The 22179-nt window shown below is 42.1% G+C and overlaps 1 protein-coding gene across 1 annotated transcript; it reads right to left on the bottom strand.

Moving 5' to 3' along the window:
- Positions 1 to 2101: 2101 nt before the first annotated feature.
- On the bottom strand, positions 2102 to 21303 carry LOC130200301 (solute carrier organic anion transporter family member 1C1-like). Its single transcript, XM_056424460.1, has 15 exons — positions 21088 to 21303; positions 20626 to 20741; positions 18008 to 18149; positions 17630 to 17762; positions 10427 to 10545; positions 10177 to 10323; positions 9850 to 9948; positions 8321 to 8575; positions 7194 to 7358; positions 4771 to 4966; positions 4419 to 4584; positions 4009 to 4193; positions 3768 to 3832; positions 3518 to 3635; positions 2102 to 2863 (listed from the first exon to the last, which is right to left on the bottom strand). The coding sequence occupies exons 2-15, from the start codon at positions 20674 to 20676 to the stop codon at positions 2656 to 2658; spliced, it is 2049 nt and encodes a 682-aa protein (XP_056280435.1). The 5' UTR covers positions 20677 to 20741; positions 21088 to 21303; the 3' UTR covers positions 2102 to 2655.
- Positions 21304 to 22179: the final 876 nt, after the last annotated feature.

Below are 22179 nucleotides of genomic sequence, written 5' to 3'. Positions count from 1 at the left end.
CCCGCCTATGGGTCATTTTGACCCGATTCAATGTTTCACTCTCCTGTTACCTTTATATTTACTAACATATTTTACCCTTTGGGTTCAATTTGACGCCAGCAATTAAAACCTCCAGAAAATTATTAGAATTAATATTGTTTTCCAAGTTTAAGTGTGAGGCACTTTATGTTTGTTTGTTGACAACCGAAAGAACACCGACATTAAACATTGAATGGGGTCAAATTAATCCAAAGGCGGGGGGAGGGTGTAATATTGATTCGGGTCAAAATGACTCGAAGGCAACACAAGGGTTAAAAGAACATTATTAATACTTAGGGTTTAAATATATTGAGAAAACATGTCTTTAATGCTTACAGATTCAAGGAAAATCAACACACTGTAAGAGCACAACATATATCGAATATAAAAATGTATCTACATACGGCCGATGATACATTTCCATTGACGACTACAGTGTATAACAGAGTAAAACAAAGTTCCACCTACTTTTAGTCCACTATCCAAACTATAGTGAACTTTCTCAGAAATGAGTGAGTCAGATGATTATATAAACGTCCATGACCTTGAGGACTTAATGATGTGATGTAACAACAGGTGTGTCTACAGTCAGAGATGGGAGATATCCAAGCATGTCAAATGTCGCTGCCCCTCTACTGCTCGTTTCTCTGCAATGATTCAAAAATGTCTTAAAGCCACAATTCCACACTTTAGAAAATACATATATGGCAAGATGAAACAATCGATACCATTCTTTATATTTAAAGCTACTAGAAAGGTAGCCGACCACAAAGACGGGCAACAAAGAACAAAGTCTGCTTATCACCGAATCTCAAGCTTATCAATTCACACATTATATCCCAGTTGTTTTTTCCATCATCTTTTCTGGTTGCGAGCACATTTGCCAACATGCTGATCTATACCTTTAAGTTACTCATATTTATCTTTAAAGCAAGCAGGTTTGTTCAGAGATGCAAACTACCAGAGAAATTAATTTGCACCTGACAAAAATGTCACTGTGCTCGGGTGTCCACATCCAACTGATTTGCATTCGCATGTACAGGACTGTCTCAGAAAATTAGAATATTGTGATAAAGTTCTTTATTTTCTGTAATGCAATTAAAAAAACAAAAATGTCATGCATTCTGGATTCATTACAAATCAACTGAAATATTGCAAGCCTTTTATTCTTTTAATATTGCTGATTATGGCTTACAGCTTAAGAAAACTCTAAAATCCTATCTCATAAAATTTGAATATTTCCTCAGACCAAGTAAAAAAAAAGATTTATAACAGCAAAACAAAATCAAACATTTGAAAATGTGTTTCCAGGTGTTTCGAGTTAATTAGACGATTCAAGTGATTTGTTTAATACCCTACTTCTAGTATACTTTTTCATGATATTCTAATATTTAGAGATAGGATATTTGAGTTTTCTTAAGCTGTAAGCCATAATCAGCAATATTAAAAGAATAAAAGGCTTGCAATATTTCAGTTGATTTGTAATGAATCCAGAATGCATGACATTTTTGTTTTTTTAATTGCATTACAGAAAATAAAGAACTTTATCACAATATTCTAATTTTCTGAGACAGTCCTGTATATAGTGCTCGAAGACACTGGCGACCAATAAGTAGTATTGGTTTGGCCACTTTAATATCATCGACAACTCCTTTTATCTTTCTCAGACCGCTCGTGCTGCTTTCAGTCACAGTCCCAGGCATCCAGTGGGTACCAGCTATCTCACCATTTGCTGTTGGGGCTTTTCTTGCAACCAAAATGGTCAAAATCTGTAACAGTCCTAATTATAGCAGCTATAGACAGAATGCACTTAAATCCTGATCCGAGTCACTATTCTTGTCATAAAGTTGGTTAATTTACTGGGTCAGTTGAAGCTCTACACTTGCTCACTTGTTAACTAAACACCCCCCGAATTAAAACCTGCGTCTTTCCCCGCCGTCCTCATCACAATACTGTTCGACAAAGACGCTGAGTCAGGCGTTATGATGTCTCCAACTCTCACTGAAGAACATGGGAGACCACACGTTCAACACTGAAAGAACTCAAACGATGCGTCATGTGACGAACGTTTTAGGCCGCAAACGCTAGTTGAATTTTTACTCGTGTTTAAAACATTGCTGCACACACACTCTATTGTACATTCACTGTACACATACATCACTTTGAATGTTAAGTGGTGGAACTCGACTTTCATGACGCACGGACACAAAAAAGCCAAACGTTCTCCAGATATTTGACGTATTTTGTGCTTCGGTTCCTCAGACATCACACTGAAATGTTTCCCCGGGGAACATCTTGAGAAGTGAGCGCCGCGTGTTCCCATTTTGTTTACCCGACTGTCTCGAAGCCTCTAAAATGTCCCGTCTCGGTGTATATGTGGAACGATGTGATTGTTGCTCTTATTAAAAACTGAGCAAAGAGTCTTTGACCGTTGAAGTGAACAAACTGCAGCTGATGTTTACAGCACGATATTGTGGTAAAAAGAAGAAGAAGAAAGGTGTACTACTTGAAGGCCAAAGAGTGCTGACACTGTACCATTACCGCATCAGGTCCACTATGGATGCAGCAGTACTTAGGCAATGGAAAATCTGTTTGGTTCGCTTGCATCGTCCAATGGTGTCTCCATCCTCGGACACCTTAAATAGTGCTCTCGTTGCCTGCATCGTCTTTCTTTATGACAATGTGTGCGTGTCCGTTGCCCACCGAGTCGCCCTCCACTCCGTTTTCTTTGGCCTGATCCCTCAGCGCTAACTTCTTGTGTCTCTTGACAATTATGAAATAGAGGCCTCCCCAGAGCAGGTTGGATAGGAAGTAGAGTCCCGTGATCAAGCCCAAGAATGTCATTCTGCAAAGTGAAACACATTGGAACAGGGGAGGTTAAGTAAATGTAAGTGTTTTCATTTGGAAGTTCTTGACAGAGTTCTAACCAAAATAAATAATATTCTACTTAATGGCAAGTGTGTAAAAGTGTAGAAATCCAGAGAAAATGTTTTGAAATACAAATAAAAAAACTTTAATTGACCCAGAAGTAGAGGTGAGATACTGACTCCTTTTTGTTAGGCCCACGTGATGATGTTACACATTGCACCTTTAAACTGTGACTTTAAATGATTAATTCCAATGGTACAGCTGATGGTTGAATGTCTCTTAAAAATCAAAGTCATCTTTATTGTCAATTCTTCCATTTGTGCAAACATACAGAAGATCTGAAAGTACCGTTCTCTCTTTGTCCAAAATAAAGTGTATTGTAGTAATAATAAAAAATAATAATAGTAATAAAGTAATAAAGTGCAGAACAGCAAACAACAACAACAACAAAGAACATTTAGACAACACATAAATTAAGAAATATAAAAAACTATAAAAAATGTAAGTCTGTATTATAGCAGCATTCAGACTTAAACTAGATTCAAACTTTTAGAGATATATTAGCAAACATCGTCATCACAGGAATGTTACGGATAGAGTATTCCATCAATAAAACACCATAAAACTGTACCTGAACTTATCAGCATCATAGAAGCGGCATGCTCCCCGGCCTCCACACTGCTTGGTGCCCCACTTCAAGCAGGTTCGGTCAATCAGTGCTCCGAAATATATTGGAGGAGGTATCCCACCTGAAAACACAGAGAGTCACATTTTCTTACACATATCAAGAGCTAATAATACAATATGAGCCTGGTTCTTGAATTTGGAAAATACCTTGAATATGATGATTTTACACACAAATCAGTATTTCAGATACGTACCCAAAGTTCTCACTATTAGTGTCTGCATACCCAAAGCCAGTGACTTCAGGTCTTTCTGTATGGACCTGGAAGATAAACCCAAATACTATCACATCAGAACTCAAAATCAGCATTTTAGTTGTGAGAATATAAACAAGATGCAATATTACCCGCAACAATGTTATAGAGGCAGTACACACAAAATTGGTACAGAAATCAATAAAACAATGCAAGGCATAACCATAAAAGATGTTTCGCTGACCTGAGCAGTACGATGTATCCCGGCGTACCCCCACAGGCAGAAATGAAAGACCCCAAAACGGACAAAGCCATGTAGATTTTGAATATGTTTTCACAGTTGTTCCCCCTGGGGCACTGGCCCAGCTCTGCAGACATGTTGATGGCCGGAGTCATCGTCTCTCCAACGCAGGTACAGTTATGAAACATCTAAAGAACCAGAAGAAAGAGATATGTACAACTACCTTTGACTGTGGGATTTATGTGTACGTCAAGACTTTTTTGACAATTGCCAATGAACCAGAGGAATGATAAAAAAAGAAACTTCTCTCGATTTTCTTGATATGCGAGAGGAGTTGTTGTGTGCCTCTAGCTCTCATCTTTAATCTAGCAGTCCTATCTATTTTTAGGAGAACAGATCAGCGGCAGTCTTACCATGTCCTTGCCGATGCCGGTGGAGGTTTGGCAGCCAGCCAGGCAAGGCGAGGCGTACGTTACCCCGTTGTGGGCGCACACTGGGTCCCAATGCTTCACTGAGCAGGAGCAGCCCATGTTGCACTGGGACAGCAAGGTCTGCTGGCTGTAGGACACCTGAGAATCCCTGGTGCACACAGACGGGTACAGAGAAGCGTGAGTCGGGGGGTTTGTTCCAGGGAGGAATGAATGAGTTTCCTTGGAGATTATTCTTTATTATTCGAAACACTTAAATATATAAAATATAAATATTTTTTTTAAAGTATAAAAATCATTTAAAAAGTGATGGGAAATGGGTTTGTATGCCACTCACCCTTGATAGGACACAGTCAGACCTGCCACCTCGGCCATATCACAAGAGATGAAGATCTGGATGAAGAGCAGACACAAGGACCCGACGGAGGCGGCGATTGACACCCTGGCTGCTCCGATGACACCCAGCTTGAAGCGCTTCAGGATGAGGCCTCCGGTGATGATTCCCAAAGCTACTGCTGGCAGGTTCAGTATGCCTGGATGGACGAATGAATTGATCAATGAATGGATGGATGAATAATATATGCTGGGGAAAGTATAAAGTCCTACTAATCACAGGGTTTTTTTTGCCATAAAGTGATAAAAACAATGTGTCAAAGACATTGGGTAACAAATAAACGTGTTAAAGACGACACATAGAGAGCAAAGGAATGATGATTCCTAATGTCAAGGGACTACATATGTGTCAAGGGTCTACATATATGTAAAGGACTAGAGATATGTCAAGGACTAGAGATTTGTCAAGGGACTACAGATGTGTCATGGGACTACAGATGTGTCATGGGACTGACTACAGATGTGTCAAGGCACTACAGATGTGTCAAAGGACTAGAGATGCGTCAAGGGACTACAGATGTGTCAAAGGACTACAGATGTGTCAAGGACTACAGATGTGTCAAGGGACAACAGATGCAAATTAGCTGTGTAGCTACAATATGTTACAGTGAATCAAATGGTGACATTTATGTTTTAACTGTACATGGTCCCTTTTAAATAAAGATAATAATAATTAAATATTGAGCTATTCTAGCTTCCCGTCCACAGCCCTGAACCAGCTCCACCTGTCATGTTACAAATGTGTTCATTTTAATTTATTGTAACTATTTAGATTAGATTACATTATAAACATGTATTAATTCCCTGTGGGGAAACTTATTTGTCACCAACAAGTCATTCTGACGAAAAATAGACACAACAGACAAGAAACACACGAAAAGGAACAAACAAAACCAGAAGATGCTCCATAAAACATGACCAACAGAAAGATGCTAAATCCAAAAAATAAATAAAGCTGTTCATTAAGACTGAAAAAAAAAAAAATAAGCTACTATAACCTGTGCATTTTTTCTCTCTCTCTAATAATTTTTTTTTTTTTTTTGTACCCTGTCCTAAAATTAAAAATAAAAATAAATTAAAAAACCGAACCGCTGCTGGAATGGAAGACCTTCTCAGTCGCTCAATGGAACACCGAGGCATCTTAACCCTTGTGTTGCCTTCGGGTCAATTTGACCCGATTCAATGTTTAACCCTCCTGTTACCTTTATATTTACTAACATATTTTACCCTTGAGGTCAATATGACCCCAGCTATTAAAATCTCCAGAAAATTATTAGAATTAATATTGTTTTCCAAGTTTAAGTGTGAGGTACTTTATGTTTGTTTGTTGACTCCCGAAAGAACACCGACATTAAACATTGAATCGGGTCAAATTGACCCGAAGGCGACAGGAGGGTTAAGTCGCTCACTGAATGAACTTCGGACATTCTTAAAAACACGGTGTCCCACATGTTTAGCTTGGCCCTTGTCCTCTTTTGTATGGTGACCTCCAGTGAGTCAGGGGGAAGGCCAATCACCGAACCAGCCTTTTGCCTTTTTGAACCATTGCCACCGTTTTATCCTCTGCAGTAGTTTAATATTTGACACTGTTAAATAAATGAATGTGGATCCTGTTACAATTTCTTTTCTTCATACAATTGAACTGTCTCTGTCGACGTGAGTTTCTTCAACATGGCATTCATACTACGATTGACAGGAGCTGTACATTTTAGCCATTGATCCATTACTTTTAGTCGACTGTTTTATTTGTTCAATAATGATCCAATATTTTAAAATAGTTTATTAATTACTCCTAGCTATCTTTTTAAACCATTTTAATTTTTTTGATTTTAACTGTTTGAAACATTGATCCAATAGTTTTAACTCGTTTAACCATTTACGCACTACATTTAATTCGCTGTTTGAGCTATTTATACAGTTTAAAACTTAACAGAACTGTTTGTCAATATTTCCAAATAGTGTTACTGTGTATTCATTACTCCTGGCTATCCCGTTTAACCATTTCCACAATACTTTTAGCTTTGAGCTGATACATCCATTCATTTGCTAACCCTTTCACTCTCGATCTTCAGGTCTTACGGCTGACCCAATAACATTTAAAACATATATAATTAACTGTTCCAACATCGTTCTGCGTACAGAACAATGCAAAAGTAACACCATCATCTGGCCGTGCTGGTACTCAGTCATAAAATGCTTATCTTAGTTTGGGGGGCTACTTTACAGACACAGAAGGAGAGACCCCAGTGGGCTACTCCGCGCTTACGCTTCAAGTCAACTTTATCTCTCAAAATCACACTTCCCTTCAATAACATCATTGTTTAAGTTGCAGTAAAGACTGAACAGGGCTCAGTTATCGCTCTGTACCTATGAGTAAAATGGCCCTGGAGGCCGATTGGCCGAAGGCTTGCTCCATGTACTTTGGCTTGAAGGTGATCATGCCAATGAAGCCGTTGACGGAAACCAGGTACGTGAGGACCATCATCGTGAAGATGCTGTTCTTGAAGAGCCTCCTCAGGGACGGCACAAAATCTGGTGGGGAACAAAGAGAAATGGTTGGAATAAAACTAAAGTAGTTTCATTGAGAAACACGATGGCTTCCTTGTTGTTGCCGGAGTGAATTGTTAAAATATACAGTATAAAAAGTCAAATTCATTTGGTGTCCTTAAGTCTTTGCATACAAAATAGCAGCCGTTTTGAGAATGGCATACATTTATATTTGAAGTGGAAATGTTTTTTTCATAATTATAAAAATAATGTGATTATTTAAGGGACTACATATGCAAATTAGTTGTATAGCTTCAATCTGGTACAGTGCATCAAATGGTGACATTTAGGTTTTAACTGTGCATGGTCCCTTTTAAAAATTATATTATAATAATAGTAATAATAATAATATGTCTATTCACAAACACAATGCAAATGAGAATACACACATATTTAGTGTGGCATAATTTGTTGTCATTTTACAGACATTAAAGAGCTTTCTTTACGCAGCTTGTCTTTGTTCTTTGGTCTCTTTATCGTCTATTTGTGTAATCTTTTTGTATTCGTTGATTCATTTTATAATATCCCTTTCAAATAATTATGTGATGTTATGTCATGTTGTAATGAACTCTGGCGTGACTGTCCCTATGGTTAGATAACTGTTTCCATATGTTTTTCTGCACTGAAGTGTCATTCAACTCAGATTGCGCCGGAGTTAGTTGCTGCATTTCCAGTGTTAAGGGTCACGGATCACAGGCTGTGAATTTGCTGGGCTTCACCTGGTAAATGATTGAAAACCTCCACCCTGAAAACTATTTTTGTATTGACACATCTCTTGGTGTTTTAAATCGTATATAAGTAGTTTAGGGCATGCATTGCTCTTCATAGATAAAACGGGAATAAGTCAAGTAATATGAGATGACCTGTGCTATAAATTACAGCTGGAAAAACAAACAAAGCACTCTGCTTCATAGCATTTTAAACTGATGCAAAAGTGGGGGTGGTACCTTTAGCCAGCTCCTTTAAGGAAACTGGCTTCTCCTCCTGATCCTGGTTTTCGTCTCCGAGGAAATTCTCCTGCTCCGCTGTTGTGGCGAGCTCGGTGCCCGTACTGTGGCTCTGCTCTTGCCCCTGTTTGGGCAAAGACTTGGGCAAGAACCAGAACGGGATACTGGCCAGCAGGATCACGGTGCCAGTCACTATGAAGCCCAGCCACCAGGCCCCCACCCAGCGGGAGTCCTTATAGTTGATGGTGATGCTGTCTGGGAGCAGAAGCCGAGCAAAGACGTCGGGTTAGGAAGTGTTTGAAGGACTGTTTTGCAATCACTTTATGACACACTTGGAGGAAGGGATTATTGTTGTGCTGAAGGTCACTTTAATGCTAGATTTTGTGTAATAAGTAGGGCTGTCAATCGATTAAAAAAAATTAACTAATTAATCGCACATTGTGAAATTGCGATTAATTACAAACTTTTAATCGCGATTAATCGCGATTAATCGCAATTGAAAGTTTGTTCCTTCTTTTTAAAGACAAAACTGCTTCTCTGACTGACAGGCTGCTATAGAGCCTCACATGTGTGGTGGGAGGTCCTTGTGATTTACTGAGTGATCATTGGTTGTTTTTTTCGCAAAATGTTGACAGACAAACGGATTGACCAATCACATTGAAGGTTTCATGTGACGAGTTCTTTCCGCGCCGCGTCACCCGACACGTCGCCCTCCGTTCCTCTGTGTATCAGAGGGGGAGACGGAAGGAAGGAGGAGCAGGAGGAAACCCGACTGATTCATCCACGAGTTAAACTCATTTATGATCCTTATTTTTGCGGAGAAATAATTGTTTTAAAAACGGAAACAGTGTCAAACCGTACTGCCGCGGTTTGACACTCAGAGGAATGTAACAACTTCAACGAACACCGGAAGCAAGTCGAAGTGTCCTTGAGCAAGGCACTGAACCCCCAGTTGCTTCCCGGGCGCATCACTGCAGCCCACTGCTCCTTAATAACTAAGGATGGGTTAAATGCAGAGAACTAATTTCCCCTTGTGGATTAATAAAGTATATTAAAAATAAAAAAATAAAAAATAAAGAATCTATAAAAAAAATAACAATAATAAGGTCTGCACACAGCCAATATTTTCCTTATCAATCAAAAGAAACTGACTTAATGGGTGAGAACTACCAATTTGTGTCACATTAACACACATTGAACACATCTCATGGATCATGGAGGTCTGGATCGTGGTCCATACACTCTGTCATACTCATTGAATTTGTTGTAACTCGCTAATGATTCCTTCTGTAAACGTGACATATATTGCTTCTGTCCATCCTGGAGAGGGATCCTCCTCTGTTGCTCTCCTGAAGGTTTCTGAAAAGTTTTTTTCTATTTTTTGGGAGTTTTTCCTGGTTCGATGTGAGGTCAAAGGTCAAGGATGTCGTATGTGTACAGATTGTAAAGCCCGCTGAGGCAAATTTGTAATTTGTGATATTGGGCTATATACAACAAACTGAATTGAATTGAACACATAGGTCCCATACCTAAATCCACAGACCCGATGTCCACGTAGACCTTGGCCAGGTAGGACCCGAGCATGAACCCAAACATAGGGCCTAAAATTCCCACTGTATGGATGCAGGCTAGGGAACGGAGAACGAGAGAAAGACATGAGATGTAGCAATCAAGTATTATCCAACATATATAGGACAGGCACACAGAAGAGCAACAAAGCACTGACTAAGTGGGCTAATAGAGTAAACAGAGAGTAACATCCTTTCAAGTGAAATAAAGTAGATACAACTGCAGTGACATATCTGTAGTGCAGTGGGAAATGTCCCGATGAGGTCCGGAGGTAAAGAGTAACTCACCCAAATAGAAAGGAGTGTTCTCTTCTTTGGAGAAGTCGTCGAGGTAGGACACACCCAGAGGCATGATGGGAGTCTCTCCAATGCCACGCAGCATGTTTCCCAAGAAGACGTAGATCCACAGAGACGAGCCGGACGCCTTTTCACAAGCTGAGGGAGGAATGAAATGAAACGGGGACATGATATTGACAACTCTGTTTTGTGCTTCTATGAGTGACTTGATGTGGTATCTCCTCTGTGTGTGTGTTGTTACCCGTTATGGCCTCTAAATCAGGCGTCTCATCTGCCAGGCTGTGGTTGGACAGGCAGGGCAGGAGGCTCTCAGTGCTGTTGGTATTTGTGGCGTGAGACACGCTGGTCTCATACTTGTACCTGTGGGAAACCAATTGAGAATAGTTACAACGCCGTCTATTTCAAAAAGATTATCTGAAAATTACAAAGGCTATTAATAATTCGGACTTCTATAGCGCTTTTCTAAATACCCAAAGACGCTTTACAGGGAACAAGAGACAGACAGAACAAAACAAAAAGTTAGCAGACAAGACGAACAAACAGGAACAGTAACGTGAAGAAAGGAAAACAAACGGGGTGACAAACTGGAGAAGCTGTATGAGTCGTATCGGGGTAAGGGATTAGCAGGTGAACGCGATTTGGAAGAGGTGTGTTTTGAGGGCTTGCTCAAATAATGGTAGGGTGGGAGCCTGACGGATGTGGATGGGGAGAGCGTTCCAGAGGGGGGGGGGGGGGTGCAGCTGCCGAGAAGGCCCGGTCACCCCAGGTCCGACGCTTGGTCCTGATGATCTTCCGAGTGTTTGTGCCGGCGGACCTGAGGCAACGGGTTGGAGCGTGGAGGGGGAGGAGGTCTGAAAGATAGGGAGGGGCCATGTTGTTTCGGGCTTTGTAGGTGATCAGTAGAAGCTTGAAGTCTATCCTGTACTTGACCGGGAGCCAGTGGAGGTGGTGTAGGACCGGGGTGATGTGTTCAAAGCGTCTGGTGGAGGTGAGCAGACGGGCGGCAGAGTTCTGGACACATTGAAGTTTATTGATGATTTTGTTGGGGGAGCCGTAGAGGATGCTCTTGCAGTAATCAAGTCTTGATGTTATGAGGGCGTGGATGAGGATTTCAATGGTGGCAGGGGACAGGGAGGGCCGGAGTCGTGCGATGTTCCTGAGATGAAAGAAGGCTGTTTTGGTGACGTGGTTGGCATGGGGGAGGAAAGAGAGGGTGGGGTCAAGGATGATGCCGAGGTTGCGGACCTTGGTAGAGGGGGTGACGATGGAGCCATCGATATTGAGAGAGATGGTCTGGGCGGAGCGGGTGAGGGAGTTAGGGCCAATTATGAGTATTTCAGATTTGTTGCAGTTGAGTTTGAGAAAGTTCTGTTGCATCCATGATTTTATTTCGGTTAGACAGGTGGTGAGAGTGGTGTGGGTGACTGAGGTGATGGTCTTGGATGATAGGTAGAGTTGGGTGTCGTCGGCGTAGCAGTGGAAGTTGAGACCATGACGACGGATGATTTGTCCAAGGGGAAGGATGTAGATGATGAAGAGGAGGGGACCGAGCACGGACCCTTGAGGGACACCGTGAGAGACAGGGGAGGTGGAGGAGTTACAGTTGTTTATGGCAATGAATTGATGTCGATCTGAGAGATATGAGGTAAACCAGGAGAGGGCGGGGCCAGTTATGCCAACGGAGTGATGGAGACGTGAGAGGAGGATGGAGTGGTTGATGGTGTCAAAGGCGGCACTGAGGTCTAGGAGGATGAGGATGGTGAGGAAGCCAGAGTCAGCAGAGAGAAGTATGCCATTTGTGATTTTTAGTCGGGCAGTTTCAGTGCTGTGTTTTGAGCGGAAGCCGGATTGGAAAGGTTCGTAGAGATTATGGCGATTGAGGTGGGATTTAAATTGAGATGCAACATGTCTTTCAAGGATTTGGAAAGGTAGGGGAGGTTGGAGATTGGACGGAAGTTGTTGGGGTCAAGACTAGGTTTTTTCAGCACGGGGGTGACAGCAGCGAGCTTAAGTGTGTGTGTGTGGGGGGGGGGGGGGGGATATAAAACCAGAGGAGAGTGAGGAGTTGATGATGTTTGTGATGAGAAGGGAGAGTGAGGGGAGGCAGGCCTTGACTAAGGAAGAGGGGATGGGGTCGAGGGCACAGGTGGAGGTCTTCATGCTGGAGACAATGGTGAAGAGGTAGGTTTTATTGATTGGACTGAAGGAAGAGAGTGAGTGGATTGAAGGTGGGGGAGGGTCATGTAGAGGGCTGGGGGAGAGGTAGTGGAGGAGGCAGCCAGCTGGTTGTGTATTTGGATGATTTTGTTGTTGAAGAAGGATAGAAATGAGTTGCATTTGCTGGTGGTGAAGGAGGTGGTGATGGTGTCTATGGGTTTGAGGAGTTTGTTGATGGTGGAAAACAGCATTTTGGGGTTGTTGGAGCCGGATTGGATGATAGAAGAGTAATGAGAGGAGCGAGCGGCGTTGAGGGCATCTTTGTATTGTTGTTGGTGGAGTTTGAAGGCATCCAGGTAAACAGTGAGTCCAGTTTTTTTTTAAAGTCGTTCTAGTCGACGGCCCTGTTTTTTTAAATGGCGGAGTTGGTCAGTGTACCAGGGGGCAGAATGGTTGAAGGAGACAAGCTTGGTTTTTTTGGGGGCAATAAGGTCAAGACAGGTGGAGAGTGCATGATTATAGTCATTGACCAGGGCAGTGGGGGAGGCGGTCGGAATAGGAGCAGAGGCAGAGACGATAGCAGACAAGGAGGAGGAGAGTGAGGGGAGGTTGATGGATTTAATGTTCCGGAATGTAATGGTGGCACTCTGCTTCACATGGGGGATGGGGATGTCAATGTCCAGGGTGATAGCCAGGTGGTCGGAGATGGTGAGGTCAATGCTGGTGAGATTGGAGATGGTAATGCCGGAGGTGCAGACCAGGTCAAGTGTATGTCCTTTTTTATGGGTGTGAAAGTCGACATGTTGGGTGATGTTGAAATAGTTGAAGATGTCCAGGAGTTCTTTGGTGCTTGTGGAGTCAGGAGAGTCGACGTGTATGTTGAAGTCACCGAGTAGCAGGATGGATGGAGAGATGGCGCAGAGTTCTGTGAGGAATTCAGATAGTTCAGAGGGGAAAGCCGGGTTAGGGGATCGATAAATGGTTGCAGTAATCAGGGGTTTGGGACCAGACAGTTTCAAAATAAGGTGTTCGAACGAGGATGGAGCCGGGATGGTTATTGCAGTTGTGTTAATGTCATTTCGTATAATTGTGGCTATTCCAACACCACGCCCATGGAGGCGTCAATGTATGAATATCCAGGGGGAGTGGTTTGATTTAATGAGAAGTAGTCATGTGGGGTTTGCCAGGTTTCAGTTAAACAGAGAAGTCCAGATTATTGTCCGTGATGAATTCGTTGAGTTAGAGGCCTTGTTGTTGATGGAACGGGGGTTGAACAGAGCAACCTTGAGGTGTGGGTGAATTTTGACATGCTGGGATGCTTTGGAAAGTGGGTGGAGCCAGGCAGCGCACTCATTCAGGTTGTTGTGGAGGGGACGTGCAGTAGTTGCGGCGATGCGATGTGCGGACCAGAGGGAGGGGATGAAATGAGTGAAGCGATCAGGCAGGGAGTAAATAAACTTTCTACGGGAGGCTCTGTGGATGTAACGGCGACGGCGGAGGAGTCCAAGTGCTGTGATGGCTGCAATGAACGGAGTAGCAGAGCAGTTGTTTAGTTTGAGGAGTTGTGAGGAGGAGTATTGTAGAGTCATGGCAGCCGGGGTGGTTGAAGTGGACGTGGTAGGTGAGAGGTTTCTCTTCAGCACTGTAGCCAGGCTGACAGAGAGTCACAGCTCTGTGGAGCCGAGTATTCCTATAGACCTCAGTGGTAATGACTTCATGAACTTCTTTAATGAAAATATTTTAACTATTAGGGACAAGATTAATAATCTCTTGCCCTTAACCAGTGCCAATCTGTCCTCAAGTGGAATGGCCTTGGAAACCGCTGTATGCCCTGGTGTATATTTGGAGGGCTTTTCTCCCATCAACCGTGACCAATTATCTTCAACGGTTTCTACTTCTAACACGTCTACCTGTCTCTTGGACCCCATCCTGACGAGGCTGCTTAAAGACGTTTTGCCTTTAATTGGCAGCTCTCTATTAGATATTATCAATGTGTCTCTGCTAACAGGCCACGTACCACATTCCTTCAAAGTGGCTGTTATTAAACCTCTCCTGAAGAAGCCCACTCTGGATCCAGAGGTGTTGGCTAACTACAGACCGATCTCTAACCTCCCTTTCCTCTCCAAGATCCTTGAGAAAGTGGTCGCAAATCAGTTGTGCGACTTTCTACATCATAATAGTTTATTTGAGAAATTTCAATCAGGATTTAGAAAACACCACAGCACCGAGACGGCACTGGTGAAAATTACAAATGACCTCTTAATGGCAGCAGATAAAGGACTCCACTCTGTACTGGTCTTGTTAGACCTTAGTGCTGCATTCGACACCATTGACCATGACATCCTATTACAGAGACTGGAGCAGTCGATTGGCATTTCAGGCACGGCACTAATTTGGTTTAAATCCTATTTATCAGATCGATCTCAGTTTGTATTTGTAAACGATGACGCCTCGATAACCACCAACGTTAATCACGGAGTTCCACAAGGTTCTGTGCTTGGACCAATTTTATTTACCTTATACATGCTTCCTTTGGGCAATATTATCAGGAAACATTCCATAAACTTTCATTGTTATGCAGATGATACTCAACTATATCTATCGATAAAATCAGAGGAGAGCAACCAACTCGGTAAAATTCAAGCATGTCTTAAAGACATAAAAACATGGATGACCTGCAACTTCTTGATGTTAAACTCAGACAAAACCGAAGTAATTTTAATCGGCCCTTTCTGTAGACGGCATTGCCCTGGCATCCAACACCACTATAAAGAATCTTGGCGTTATCTTTGATCGGGACTTGTCCTTTAACTCCCACGTAAAGCAAATCTCAAGGACTGCATTCTTTCATCTATGTAATATTTCAAAAATCAGGCACATCTTGTCTCAAAAAGATGCAGAAAAATTGGTTCACGCGTTCGTTTCTTCGAGACTGGATTACTGCAACTCCTTATTATCAGGCTGCTCTAATAAGTCTCTTAGGTCCCTCCAGTTGATCCAGAATGCTGCAGCTCGTGTTCTCACTAAAACTAAGAAAAGAGATCACATCACTCCTGCACTAGCTGCTCTGCACTGGCTCCCAGTAAAATCAAGAATCACTTTTAAAATTCTTCTCTTAACCTACAAAGCCTTGATTGGTGATGCACCATCATATCTTAAGGAGCTTGTAGTACCATATTGCCTCACTAGAGAGCTACGCTCACTAAATGCGGGACTACTTGTAGTTCCTAGAGTCTTAAAAGTAGAATGGGAGCCAGAGCCTTTAGTTATCAAGCTCCTCTTTTATGGAACCAGCTTCCACCTTCAGTCCGGGAGGCAGACACAGTCACCTCGTTTAAGAGTCGACTTAAGACTTTCCTCTTTGACAGAGCTTATAGTTAGGGCTGAATCAGGTTCACCTGGTCCAGCCCCTTGATATGCTGCTATAGGCTTATAGCTGCCGGGGGACGTTTAGGATGCACTGAGTACCTATCTCCTCTTTTTTCTCTCCTTAAGGATGAATTTTCATCTCTCAATCACACGTTACTAACTCTGCTTTCTCCCCGGAGTCCTTTTGACTTCACGTCTCATTGGGTCATTGGACCCTATGAGAGGACATAGATCCTATCTGCCTGATGGATCATTGAGGTCTGGGTCGTGGAATTCCTGCTCCTGACTACGCCACTGTCCTGTTGAGACTCCGCCCACTGTTGAGACTCCGCCCACTCCTGCTCCCCACCGCCATCTGCCTGATGGATCGTGGAGGTCTCCATCGTGGAATATGCCTACTATGAACTATTCATACACTCTGTCACATTCATTGAATGTATTTAAACTCTAAATCTGTCCTTCTGGTCACATTACATCTATTGCATCTGTCCATCCTGGAGAGGGATCCTCCTCTGTTGCTCTCCTGAAGGTTTCTTCCCTTTTTTTCCCCCTGAAGGGTTATTTGGGAGTTTTTCCTGGTCCGATGTGAGGTTTTGGGGCAGGGATGTCTATGTGTACAGATTGTAAAGCACTCTGAGACAAATTTGTAATTTGTGAAATTGGGCTATACAAATAAACTGAATTAGTAGCCGGCGGCTAGCGGGAGACCGGCGGCCAGCCGGCTAGTTGTCCAGGGAGGAGGTATGAGGTGGAGAGCAGGAGAAGTGGCCGGCACGATCCGCAGCAGGCAGGCCGTCGGAGCTGAACCGCTGGGACCGAGGGCAGGAGGTTGGAAGCCGGTAGGTTCGCGGGTAGCTGTCAGCTAGCGGGAGACAGCTAGCTAGCTAGCAAGCCAGCTGTTCGTGGCAGTGGAGAGCAGGTGCGACAGGTAGCAAACAAAACAAAAAACAAAAACAACAAACAAAACAAAAAGAAATAGCGTGGGTGTGAATTTGGGAGAAGGTAAAACAAAAAACGGACCAGACGGAGCGGCGTTAAATTCGCCAGCGTCCCCCTCTGTAGACCGGAAGGGAAAAAAGCTCCGTATTACGAGATTAGATGTAATCTAATCATTTATTAGATGTAAATGTAATGCTCAATATGCGTGAAATCATTTGTGTTTATGCAGCATGAAAACACTGTGTAGGCTACATGTCTTTAAAATCGTAATATCTCCCTTACAACCATGGCTGGATTACTAAATCCCCCAAAACCCCTTCAACTTCCTGTGTGACTTCTGATTCATGAGACTTTAATCAACTGCAAGTCTATGAAGCACAAGATTAACCCTTTATTTTGGGCGAGGAACCAACTATGGTAACTTCATTGATGTTGATTTTCTACCTATAAACAATATATTTGTTGTAACAGTAAAACAGTATTGTTATGTCCTCCAATAGCACTGTAATGTTGACATTTAGAATTTCAAAGTATTTCAATGAGTTCCCTCTAAAGGGTTAAGCAAACCAGGTTATGTATTATTTCTTAATATTCTGACTGTGTTTTGTAGACACTATAATCGTATGAACTAATGTACACACACAATCCTTGCCCTGGTAGTCTGACTTTCTCATAAAGCTCTTTATAGTCTGCTGTGTGCACTAATGTTGGAAACGACCAGCCAAATACAAAGGTTATGAGCCTCGTTATATGACAGACCAAACCGGTCAATAGATATAATTAGCTGTTATTTTCCGATATTATATTCATTCCTCTGTGCATATTGAATCCTGAATAACAGTAGTTCGTTAACTCTTCCCTTTGTGGTTAAATTAAACGCTAAGATTCCACAGCAGCTCTGCTGTGATTCTAATTAAATGATGTGTATCATTAACAACATTTGATTCATAAGAAGATTAAGGAAACCGTGTATACTAACAGTCCCTGGAAGAAGTGAGGCAGGGCCATGAGGTAAGATCCAGCAGCCATGATCACACAGCCGATAGCAATCAGCCGGGGACGGTGGAGCTTAGCGCCGAAGTAGCTCACGAAGGCGATCACCAAGAGGTTACCTGGGGGGGAGAAGAATTACAATAACTGAATGAATAATTCACACTTCTGAAGATATGCATACGGTCCTTACGTGATTAGATCAAGAGCGCTCTCATGTCTATATGCTAATTGAGAAGCTATAGTCAGCAGGCGGCCAGCATAGCTTAGCAGGACAAGGGGACACATTTAGCCTCTGAAGCCCACCAATTAATTAAAAAAACATCTATATCCCTAATATTTTTGTTTTAAAGTAAGCTGCACATACCCATTTCGAAGCTGCCATCAATGACCCCAATGAGGGAGCTGGGGATGTCAAAGCGTCTCTCGATCTGGGTGATGGAGCTCTTCATGTAGGCTCCACCAAAGGCTTTGGCGAAGTATACAGATGCCAATGAGGCCAGGAAGAGCTGGAAACACAACACACACAACCAGCATGTTGGGTGAAACTGCTCTTCTCTACAACAAGAACAGTTTGATTTGATTCGTTGAGGTTCAGTGATAATCCCCCCTTCAAGAATTCCCAGTGAGAGGATTCATCTACATTGTTTGGAAGGTTTTTGAATGAGGCGATTGCATTTCAAAGGGTAAAAGGATGTGATTGTACCTCGCACAGATGATAAGGTCAATGTCTGTATCAACACATGATGGATAAGGCTCACGCACAACACCAAGCACACGTTTAAAGATCTTCACTTCTGTTTTATCTCTGATTGGATTTACATTCACTCTGATTAGTTTAATCTTGTGTGTACGGACAAATAAACAGGACATTGCAGTCACGCTATTCAAGTTGTCGTCCTCGTCAAATTAAAGGGACACAATGTTTTTTTTGTGTGTACTGGAGATTTCAATGTTTAGTGAAATCCTAAATCTTTAGAAACTCATTTGAGTCCTTTTAGGATCGCCTTGCTTGACAACGTGCTGTAGGTCGTAGACGATTGTGTAAATATGTGGATAGAACAGATAAAGCTTCACAAACAAACACATTTCTTCCAGTTCACTGTGCAATAAATCAATATTAACAACTAATATTAACTACTAGCGTTCAGATAATGTCCAATTTTCTTATATGATCATTCTGAAGTATCTAATTAACTGTGCAGCCACATTGATAAAGTGAATCAATAACAAACAGCTTGCACATGCAATTCACACAGGTCACTGCAATGATGTCCTGACTTTGAGCTCGATCTCTGTGCCGATCTAACACGAGAGATTGACAAGAGAAAAGACACTTTTTATGGATTCAAAGTCTAATTTGGTGTCAAAGTCTTAGATTGTATCTAGTCAAGAGGATTATTATGATTTATTTTCTTCTTTTTGGTTAATGCTTTGCTTTTAACTGCCTCTCTAGGGTTAAGCAGTGGTCAGAAACAGAGGATTGTGACACGGCAATGACATGCCAAGATAAACACGTAGAGATAAGGTAAAAGGCAAGCTGTTTTTACAATGATATTTAAAAACGTTAGCATGGTCACTGATCCATTTGTGAGAACAACAATGCATATAAATTAGGGCTGTGAAACGATTAAAGTTTTTAATCGGATTAATCACAGGTTTTTGTGGATTAATCATGATTAATCACATATTACCGATATTCTCGGTATATTTTGTGAGAACATAGAGATTTATGACAAAAGACGGATATATACATTTATACATTCTACTATACAATGGTGCTGCAACTCAGCAGTTATTTAGCAGTTTTCTTCCATATGGAACATTAATACATCTTCATCATAAACAGAATGTTTAACCCTCCTGTTACCTTTCGGGTCAATTTGACCCCATTCAATGTTTAATGTCGGTGTTCTTTGGGGTCAATTTGACCCCAGGCTGTTTTTCACTGTGTCAAACATATAAGAAATATCAACTTTTTTATTTATTCAAAGGGATATTTAGGTAGTCAACAAACAAACATAAAGTACCTCACACTTAAACTTGGGAAGCAATATTAATTCTAATAATTTTCTGGAGGTTTTAATTGCTGGGGTCAAATTGACCCCGAGGGTAAAATATGTTAGTAAATGTAAAGGTAACAGGAGGGTTAAACAGAACATTTTTCTCTTGTTTGTCAACCATTAACTCCACCATGATACAATCTAAAGGCCTCTAGTCTTCCTCTAGCAGCTGCTGAGGCAAACTGACTGTGTGGGTTTTCTTCATGAACTGGGCCGTGATGAAAGGGACGGCGGGGACACCGCTGCAAAGCTGAAACCTCACCGGCCCGGACAGGTGGACAGATTGACAAGTGACTTTTTTTGCTCGGTCCCGATGCGCGCGCACGGAGCTCTGTGGCGCGCCAGACGGAGATCGATAAGTGTTAACGCAACGCGTAGAGACAGAAATGACATGCTGCTGTGGAGATACGATCAACAACAGACGTTTAGTTTAATAAAAGAACAAAGACGTGCTATAGAGAACATGTCAGGGGGCGGGCCAACCTTTTAATGTCATGCGATCTACCAACACTACGCCGCGATCGACTGGCAGGTCGCGATCGACGTGTTGAGACCCTGATCTACAGGAAGTAAAAGTCGTAACAAGGTTTCCGTAGGTGAACCTGCGGAAGGATCATTACCGATGAACAGCACGACCGTCTGCATGAGAGCGGACAGAGTTCAGATTGAAGTGGTGTATTGGAAGCTCATTTTGCAAGTGACTTTTTTTTCGTCCCGACGACCAACAACAGACAGATTGGAAGCTCATTCTGCGCATGCGTTAAATGCGTTAAAAAAAAAAAACTAGTTAAACCTGTAATTGAATTAACTGAGTTAACGCGTTATTTTTCACAGCACTAATATAAATACAATTATTATGGCCCTTCATGAAGCAGCGAGCTATGTTCCCCGACACTTTGTGCAAAGGGAACACATTACTGACCTTGAGGTTGGAGCAGAACGCTGCACGTGTTTTTTGGGCCTCTATGCTCATGATGCTGCTGTGTGCTCAACAGATGCCAAGAAAGCAGAAAAAAGACACACACACTGCACCGGCACCTGCAAAGAGACACCACGTTCAGGAGTTTGGGGCCAATTATGTGATTTCATCTGATTTAATCAAATAGATTTTCTTCAAAATAGCACAAATTTAAATATAATTAGTCACATCAATGACTTCTGAAAGACTTTATATCATCTTATCAGACAATCGATTGCCCCAAACCGTCAAACATACTGGTATTTTATAAAAATTCACGATGTTCATCTTTCTGATCACATTACAGACAATTTACCAGTAGTTCACACTTAAACACCAGTAAATAGTCAAATATGTTGTCAGTGCGTCTTCCAGAAAGCCGTAGTGCAGAATTAGAGGAAGGGAAAAAACATGAAAAGTATTTACCTGAGAGGCAGCAGCGGTCCTCTGAGGGATGGGGTGGATGTGGTAAAGCAGCTGACGACTCCAGGTACTCGGCAGGACTTTGTGCTTAAAGCCTTATCTCAACCAAACTATAACATCGCATGTAATCAGTAACCCAACCACTTGCTGATCATGTCAATAAAAAACTCTCCAACCTCTCGCACACACAGACACACAGGCACACAACACAAACCCTCAAAACGTGACTCCCCCTGCTGATTAAGTTCCAGTGGGATGTGAGTCTGATCAGCACCGGAAGGTTCAGGGGTTCACCCAATGCAAACACACACACACACACACACATACACACACACACACACACTCACGATCTGCGCACACATCCTTCTCTGTGAACATCACACGTCTTCCAAGTATCCATCCTTTGGTGCGCACAACAAACAGCAGCAGCGTGAAGCGGCCCGAAGCTTATTTTACAAGCCCGCTGCTTCTGTTGCTTTGCTGTTTTTCAAAGACCGAAATGCTTTTCCTCTCCTGGAGAATTTCAGCTTTTGTAAGGCTGGGTGTTTCCTCGGCCTGATCAAAGTCTTCCTGTCCTATTGATAGACCCTAACAATGGCATTCTCCAGGTGTCCTAATGGCTGAGTGTTGCACATCACATCACTTGATTAGATTTATTGGATAGGGTAAGAGACAATCAAGGATTACCCTCACATGTTTAAAATCCAACACGCCCGAGAACATTGAAATCAGCTTTCAGTAATGAGATATTAGAATGAGAAAACGTACAGTTAAATCTGAGAGGGTAAGGTCACCTAAACTACAGAAAGCACATACCTCTTTGGGTAACATCCATACAGAGAGTTGGGTTTATAACATCAAATCAACAGTGTGTTGTTAATATCTTCATAGGGACTTTTCTGCCATGTAATTTGTTGAATATAATTATTGGATTATTTAGAGAAACAATGGTGTTGATTCTTAAATCTGTGTTTTTAGTACATTTCCTCGACCTACATTGTGTTCACAGACCCAGATATGTATCGCAAAGTATCTCAAAATACAACTTATCTGCATGGCTTGATACCACGATTGAGAAGCAATGTTTCTGTTTAA

The sequence above is a fragment of the Pseudoliparis swirei genome, chromosome 10 (genome assembly GCF_029220125.1).
Source record: "Pseudoliparis swirei isolate HS2019 ecotype Mariana Trench chromosome 10, NWPU_hadal_v1, whole genome shotgun sequence".
In the NCBI taxonomy this organism is placed as follows: Eukaryota; Metazoa; Chordata; class Actinopteri; order Perciformes; family Liparidae; genus Pseudoliparis; species Pseudoliparis swirei.
The sequence above is the reverse complement of the archived record's forward strand: the minus strand, read 5'-3'. Positions and strand labels throughout refer to the sequence as shown.